Below are 8,239 nucleotides of genomic sequence, written 5' to 3' on the forward strand. Positions count from 1 at the left end.
TCAAACCCACAAATGTTGTGGGGTTACACATACTCACTAACCAAATTTAAATTAAATCATGCTTAAATTATTTAAATGGTAAAGCACAATAGTATCAATTAAAAATAAAAAGAACATGATCATATATTGAAAAAAAAAACCATAGTAAAAAGAATATATATATATATATATATCAGNCCGTCTTGAAAATAGATTTGGCTTATTCAATAAAAAAAAAAAAGGAAGAAGAAATAATTAGAGTGTGTTCTATGACGTACTTTTTTTTTTTTAACGGCATTCATCACTTTGAGGGATTGGTTGTAAGCAAGAAAGCGTTGAGTTGAGTTGGGCGCGTAAGGTGTTGGGTGGTGGGTTTACGATGGATACAACTTTGATTGCTTTTCACTAGTTTATATAATGAATACTTGTAGCTAGAATAATATCCGCAATTAAAATTATAACCTCTCAAACTTACGAATCATTGTACAAATTTAATATAGGCTCCAATGTATAATGTGCTTTGAGTTACTTTGCAGATTAGAGAGGTTGTGATAATGAGGAAATGGGAGAACATAGTATTTGGTTGAACTAATGAGAAGAATAAAAAAAAAAAAAAATTCCTAGCTAATTTTTTAAGCCCCATTTAATAATGATTTGGTTTTTTTTTTTTTTTTAAATGAAGAATATTTCATCAACATTTCTTACAATAATTTACATATTTCTTAAGTACAATAGTTGAATTCTTAGCCAAATTCAAAAAACAAAAACAACTTTTTAAAAGCTACTTTTTTTTATCTCTCAAAATTTGATTTGGTTTTTTAAATCATTAGTGAAAAGTAAATAATAAAAGAAGATAATTGGAGGTAGAAGTATTGACCATAGTCTTGATTTTCAAAAATAGAAACAAAAAACAAAATGATTAATCAAACAAGGCCGTAGAATATCAAAATTTTCAAAATATTATTAACTATTTTAGTAAAAACGATTAAATTGTTGAAAAAGTAAATAGCAACAATTTCATATTCCAACACTTTCGATTTCATGTTCTTATTATGGATGATCATTATTTATTTATTTCTTATTAGCATATGTTGTAAATTTATAGTTCATAAATTAAAGGAAGGGTATAATAGTTTTTTCCTTATATATATATATATTGTAGAAAATAGATACCGACTGAATCATTTTGTTTTGATGGGATTAACCTGTTGGTTTTGTTTATACGTTAGTTCAATTTTGTTGATTCTGTAATCAAATTTTATTGATTTCAGACAATTTTTGTTATGCAAGTTGGATTCTTTTTCAACGAAAAACAAAAATTAGAAAGAAGGAAAAATGTTCCACATCAATCAAAGTCGATATTGGCCCAAAATAAAAGGAAAAAAACATTCATCGATACTCAAATTTGAGGGGGATAACTTGGGAGAAAAACAAGAAAATCATTTTTTTTTTTAATTGTTCCATCTAAAATGAGATGGAGAAGCAACTATTCATTTCTGTTTTATCAGAAGTTTTTTTTTTGGTACAACATAAGTAAGCCAGAGAGAAAATTTAAGGACAATACGAATAAAAAAGGACTAACAAGCTAAATTGTTGAATATTCAAATCTTCGCGTATTGATAGCTAACTCATGAGCAACATAATGATTCTTGCAGTTGGCCAAAGGAAAGTCATGGATAGAGCCACTGTGATGGAGATCGAATAGAAACCACAAAAATCTGAAACTCATTCGCAAATATGGTTTTCTCAACCAAAAGATTCCATAGAATTAGGAAATCAATTTTAGCCCAAAGTGGGAAATACCAACCTCAAGAGCTCTAAACAAACCATTAAATATGACAATAGCCTCTACGAGCACAACAGATCCTGCAATAGAAGTGTGACTTTCCATACCAAGCATAACATCACCATTTGAGTCGGGAACAAGGACTCCAATACCCACATCACCATTCAAGAAGGCCGCACCATAGTTCACCTTAAACGATCCGTGAGGAGGTGCCGACTAACAAGAGGCCTCATCATTGATCGAGAGGACTAGACAATTGAGGCAGGGCTTGCCCAACTTGACGATCAAAGGAATCCACCGTGTTCATCGGCCACAGAATAAGATGGGAGTTGGGAGAGATGTGGAGAGATGCAATCGTCAAAAACTAGAAGGTTGCGCCTGTACAACGGAAAGTTAACTACAATATTGTTCTTGCATCTTCCATGATTCCATCTTATGAAAAAATACACCCTCCCTAGCTAGGATAGCTAGGATATCCATCTTCACACATTGAACCAATACTCAAACCTTCCAATTTCACAAGTTATCACCACTCAATTGCACCGCGAAGGCTCTAATAGATAAACTAACTACTAGTCCCAAAAATTGGTTTGATAACGACGTACACATGTCCTAGCATCTGTAAGACAGTCTAGGATATACCACAAATTGAAGCAATCTCGTTCTACGATCTAGAAATTCAAGAAGCTACAAATATAATATACCTTGAGGGTTGGCTAACAGTGCATTGTGACTCGAATTAGACTGGCCATGCTAATTCAATGTTAACAGGCAAGAACAAGAATATTCCAAGCGAGAAAGGGGTTGCAAAGCAATAAATAAAGCTAAAACTTGAAATGATTCCAAGATTAATATAAATGAGGGGCATGTAAAATTTAATATTTGGGGTGAAATAATCATATACCAAGATGTTATAATGCAATGTCCAAGACTTTGTCAAGCTTATTATCTTGTGATAAACCTGCAGCTGTTTCCAATTCTTGCTCTGTCAGCATCCTTGTTGTGGGGCTGTAGTTTCCAGTCAAAGAATATTCACATTCTTTTAATTTCTTTAAACTCGTAGCAAACTCAGTTTCAACTGCTTCTATTGTTTTGTCAATAAATACCTGTCTTGGCATGTAGTCCTTCAAGCTGCATAAAAAATCCAAATGGCTCCTTGCCTGAAACATATAAATGTTTGTCAGTAAGCTCGAATTTTGCATTTTATTGCAAATAGAATTTGGTGTTTTGCATTTAGTACAAATAAAATTCAGACAACCCAACATTAAGCAGCATCTGACAACATTAACCGTGTCAATTATCATATTGTAACTGAATGCCATGTCAACATGTGTTTTAGTCTTCCACTTTCTCCAATTTATTGTAACAAGGATGTTGGTCCAAAAGGACCCAAACAACTCAAACAAAAAATATTAGGGTTAGGTTACAAACTTCTTCTGAGATCTCTAAGAAATTGTAGAAAGACTTCGAATTTCTAGATCATGGAGCTAGGTTGCATAAATAACCTTTTTTTTGTGTGTCCAAACCAGTTTCCACATACCTCGACTAATTTCACATGATGATAACCTAACCCTTAGGTGGTCACCATGATTTGAACTCATTCTCTATAAACCCTTTACTATTTATCTTGGTCGTTACTAGTTATTACTCAATAGACCAATTCATTGTGGCTACCAAATAACTCCATTATATTCTTTATTCTCTTTACAACTTATATAAAATAATTGGTTCTAGTCTCAAGAATATTACCGTTGTTTTTCATAAGTTAAGATAGCAGGTTGCACTATATATTACATTTAATTCAGGTTCAGGGTGTGAAAATAGGTCCATTGAATGCTATCATTTTCACTATTTCGAGTTTGAACATGGTTTTTTAGATATCTACATTGACAGCCTTGGCGTGAAGCCACAAGATCTACCTCCACTACAATGGCTGTCAAACGACATTGCTCTAGGTGAGCTTACTGACCATTCACACAGAACATACAGCTACTTAGCCGATGTGTGACTGGCTAATTAGCCACTGTGCTATCATTTTCACAATTCTTTCACACAATCTTGAAATATATAGCCACAATAATTTGAACCAACCCAATCAAACTATTATATGGTTCAGGTTGGGCTGGGCATCACGCATGCCATCACCTAACTTAGGTCTAATTTTGGTGGGGGAAAATCTGCTGACTCAACATTTAGATTGGTCCCCAAATGTTTTTCACTAAACCCAACACATGGATATTCCTAATTGCAGCCGTAAGATGAGCTTAGGAGACAGTAGCCAGAGATATGGCAATTGTCAAGGAACTTCTCAATTATACAAAGGCGAACTAACAGAGAGACAATATGATTAGTTATTAGTAAGAATAATTAAAAAAAAAAGAATAATTTATTTGTCTTGAAGCTGTTAAATATACTTGCATTTTGAATTGCAGTACTAAGGCTTGCGCTTGCTCATGGAAAAATAAGCAGATGAAACATGAAATCAGTTTGGAAAGAAAGAAAAAAATGCAACAGTACACCATACCTCACGGTAATCAGGAGTCCGTTTTGGATGTTTCAGATATGTCATATTCCTAACCTCATAGTCCCACAGAAAAGATGTATGGTGGATCCACCGGCTTTTAGTAATGGACTGAGCATTGCCACCAAACTTGCGGTTACCAAAGACATAATCTTAGTACAAAGAAAACAAAAAGTCAATGTCCAAGCGTTTAATCTTATACATAACTGAATGCACACAAAGTTAAATGAGTAAGTTGAAATGGCGTCTATTCTAAACAGCACAATCTACCTACCATTTTCCCGAAGATAAAAGTCAGTTCCTTGAAATACTTTATTATATAGTTGACTACTCCAGGACATGATAGGTTGCGGAAATGGTTTTAGTCCGGAAACAGCATCTTTATTACATATGAAGGTGACAAATACTGTGTTGTGATCAACAATAACAGTTCCACCCCCTGTGAACCTTCTGATGACTGGAATTTGATCTCCTAACACAGATTTGATGTCAAGGAGCTCATCAGGTTTCCTGTGCAGAATTCAAAATCTTCAGAAGGAATAAACTATAAGAAAAAACAAAAGAAAAGATCAGATGACCCAGAATTAGGCACTACTCAAGGCTAAACACAACCATCCAAATTGCTAGTCATTATTACTATCATCAAGTTGTTACTAATCCATATCAAAAGAAGACTTCATGTAAATTAAAGTTCAATAAGTTTCTCTCTAACTGATCAATGCAGCCAGAAGGAATTGAAATAGCAACTCTTCTACATCCAGGAACAGTTCATAAAGAGAGCTTTTTGTTTATAGAAACAAACCTTTTAATGATTTGGTGAAAAGTTACAACAAAATGACACCCAACTTTTGTGAGCCATAAAGAGGTGAATTGACAAAAAGAATTAGACAGGGAACACCAAAATGAGCAATGAAACTCAGTCAAATTGTAAACCTCATTCCAACTTGTAGACTTGTAGTGACAGATTCAATCATTTCATAACAGTTTCCCTTTATTGCACGATTCAATGGTTCATTGGAAATATTTGTACAGGTATTTGAATATAACATTTATGTATCATCAAACTGTGACATATAAGGTTGATGGTCACTATATCATTATGAGCACCATAAACCCCAAATAATCAAGAGAAAAAGAAAAATTAAGTCTTCCAATAGATAGCAACATAAGACAAATGCAGAATTCGAAGTACAACTACATCTACATGTTATGGTATGTACCCAGAAATGCCCACCACAACAGTTGGATTATCTGTTCCATCATTTATGATACACCAATTATCTGATGAGTTTCGAAGTAAGCGCTCTTCCAATTGTAATTGCTGCAGAATAGGAAAACCTTTCAATCTCACAAGATTGATCAAAGGATACCCAATGTTTCTAGTTTGATACATCGTCATTGGGAAGCCCTAATTTTGATAATGAGATTTCTTTTCTTCTCCTACTTCCAAAAAAGAAGTCGACTTCAATTAAGCTGCCATAACTCCCTGCACCACAAAGAAGCATGTCCATTCCAAATTAAGCCACTATATCATTGTATCACCTTAGCCTCAGATTTAAAAACAAAATAAATAAATAAATGCAATTCTAACATCGGGGCAACAGTTAGAATGGAGATAAATATTAGCCGTCTCCGAGATGCTGCTGGGCACAGATGGAATAACATAATGCAGTAGACAAAAGCAATTGATAATGTAATATACCGAGGTACATAAAGAACTTTGTAACACAAGAAAGTCAAAGTAACCAAAACCTGCACATTGGTTCTGAATCAATGACAATGGAGAAATACAGTGTTCATCAACAGATCCAAAAAAGAAAAAATGAGTATATACTATAATGAGACTTGCTTGCATAACTCAATAAAAGAAAAAAAAACAGCCAATAAGAACTACAAGGCGAAGGAAGGATTGAGGAATTAAAAAAAAAAAATCTTACTAGAAAAATACTCCCAGCAATCAGGAAAAACAGATCCATTCCAAAAATTCTCAAAAACCAGACCCAATCTCTTGGCCGAGAGAGATATAAATTTCTGGGATTATTCAACAAAAAATCAATTTTCGATGATCGTGAACGAAGAATAATCTGGGCAAGTGAGTGGCTTTGCAGAAAACTACTACTTAAAGAACCAATCTAATGCAGAGGGCGGAGACTGAGAATGATCTTCCGCTGCAGAAATAGGACCGAAGAGCAAAAAATCAATGCAACGATAGAACCGATTCTACAAAAATGATGATCAAAATCGCCAGATTTTCGTGCCCTAATTGCGTTGGCCGGAGATGAAACACGACAGATCTGTCTTGAATGAACTAAACTTAAATTTCACTAAATATTGATCTAATGTTGCAGTCTAATGCAATATTTGGGGTTGGGGGATTCAACCTCACGCATGCCAATACCCCTTTTATTTTGCCATTTGACTTATTTTGTTAATTAATATAATATATGTGCAAAGTCCATACTTCACAATTTGTAGATGTTATTATAATTTATATCTAAGTATCATTGATCCCTATCCCACAATTCTAGACATATTGAAAGGAGTGAATTGCATATTGTGAGTAGATGTTCAAAACTCATTCTTGATTTAGATCGATCAAGTTGTATATGCTTATTGTGTGAAATATTTGAAACGAGAGAATATTTTGTATTATTTAAATTAAATAGTTTGCAACTAATACAAAACAGACTAATAGAATAAGATACTTTATCTTATCCATATATTATGTATATTTTAATTCATTACTTGAACATAATACTCTTATTTTGAAATTAACTCATAACTTTAGATTTGTTGTAATGGATAATATAATAAGTGTCTTTTAAATATAAAAAAATATTTAAAATAGTAAAAAGTAACATTTTGGGAAATTTTTAGAACTTGCTATAAAGTATAAATATTTTTGAGATTTTTCTATTTATGAGAATTTTCCTAATATAATATCACAAATAAAGATAACTAAAATTATTATTAAATAATCGTTCACAAAGATTTAGGCCTAAACTCAACAAGTATAATAGCAATTTTATATTATTTTTTTTAGTACAACAATTGTATATTTTAAGTGCAAGAGATATAATATTACTCCGACAAAAGAATTTAAAATATTTTTTTTAAAATAATAATAAAATCAAGGATAATGATTAGTTGCAACCTATAATATCGAGTTAATTTTTTTTACCGCCTTAAGAGATGCATTCATTAAAAAGAATTAAAAAAAATTACGAGAGGCGCATTCATTACTTTTGTTTTCTATAATGATAATAATATTAGTAATTTTTTAACAATATAAATAATATTGTTATTTTGATTAAGGAATTTATATGTTTAATTTGTTATACTAAATATTAATTTTAATAATATTCAATTTGTTTAATTCCAAATCATTGTTACTTAAAATCAACCATTTCATTAATTCCCCCATTTTTTTTATTTTAATAGTAATATTACTGATTTTTTAACGGTGTGAACAATAATGTTAATTTGAGATTAAAAAATTTCTATGATTGATTTGATATACTCAATATTAATTTTAATAGTATTCAATTAGTTTAATTCCAAATCATTGTTTTTTTTTAAAGTTGTTAGAAACTTATGTAGAAATATAGATATTAATTTTCAACTGTTTTAATAATATTCAAGATTTTTTAGGTTGTGTTGTAGACTACAGTGCATTTTCTTATTTGAATTTGATTAATAAATTTGATTATATGTACAATTTTCTTCATTCATGACCAAAAGAAGATTTTCTACTATGCCTAGATCGATCATGTTGAGTCACATAATGTCCACGATCGCCACAACCTCTTACACTTGATGGTTGGCCCTCCTCTGTAAAGTGTATTCCCTCACCACGATGTTTGTATGTCATGTACTGGTCATGGACATTTGGACGGACATGTGAAGTTTGTCCTTCTTCCATACTTAGCATACTAAGGGTTGTTGGAAATGAA

General features: G+C 32.0%; 1 protein-coding gene across 5 annotated transcripts; it reads right to left on the reverse strand.

The window, feature by feature from the left end:
• Positions 1-1,683: 1,683 nt before the first annotated feature.
• On the reverse strand, positions 1,684-6,701 carry LOC120083525 (lipoate-protein ligase LplJ). Of its 5 annotated transcripts, XM_039039307.1 has the most exons (7): positions 6,224-6,701; positions 5,507-5,772; positions 4,561-4,796; positions 4,290-4,438; positions 2,872-2,925; positions 2,670-2,773; positions 1,684-2,143 (listed from the first exon to the last, which is right to left on the reverse strand). In XM_039039307.1, the coding sequence occupies exons 2-6, from the start codon at positions 5,683-5,685 to the stop codon at positions 2,711-2,713; spliced, it is 681 nt and encodes a 226-aa protein (XP_038895235.1). In that variant the 5' UTR covers positions 5,686-5,772; positions 6,224-6,701; the 3' UTR covers positions 1,684-2,143; positions 2,670-2,710. The 5 variants fall into 5 exon arrangements, with proteins under 5 accessions (XP_038895235.1, XP_038895234.1, XP_038895233.1 ...); XM_039039306.1 differs by having other exon boundaries at positions 1,684-2,773; XM_039039305.1 differs by having other exon boundaries at positions 2,670-2,925.
• Between the last annotated feature and the right edge of the window lie 1,538 nt (positions 6,702-8,239).

Source organism: Benincasa hispida, chromosome 8 (genome assembly GCF_009727055.1).
Source record: "Benincasa hispida cultivar B227 chromosome 8, ASM972705v1, whole genome shotgun sequence".
Taxonomy (NCBI): domain Eukaryota; kingdom Viridiplantae; phylum Streptophyta; class Magnoliopsida; order Cucurbitales; family Cucurbitaceae; genus Benincasa; species Benincasa hispida.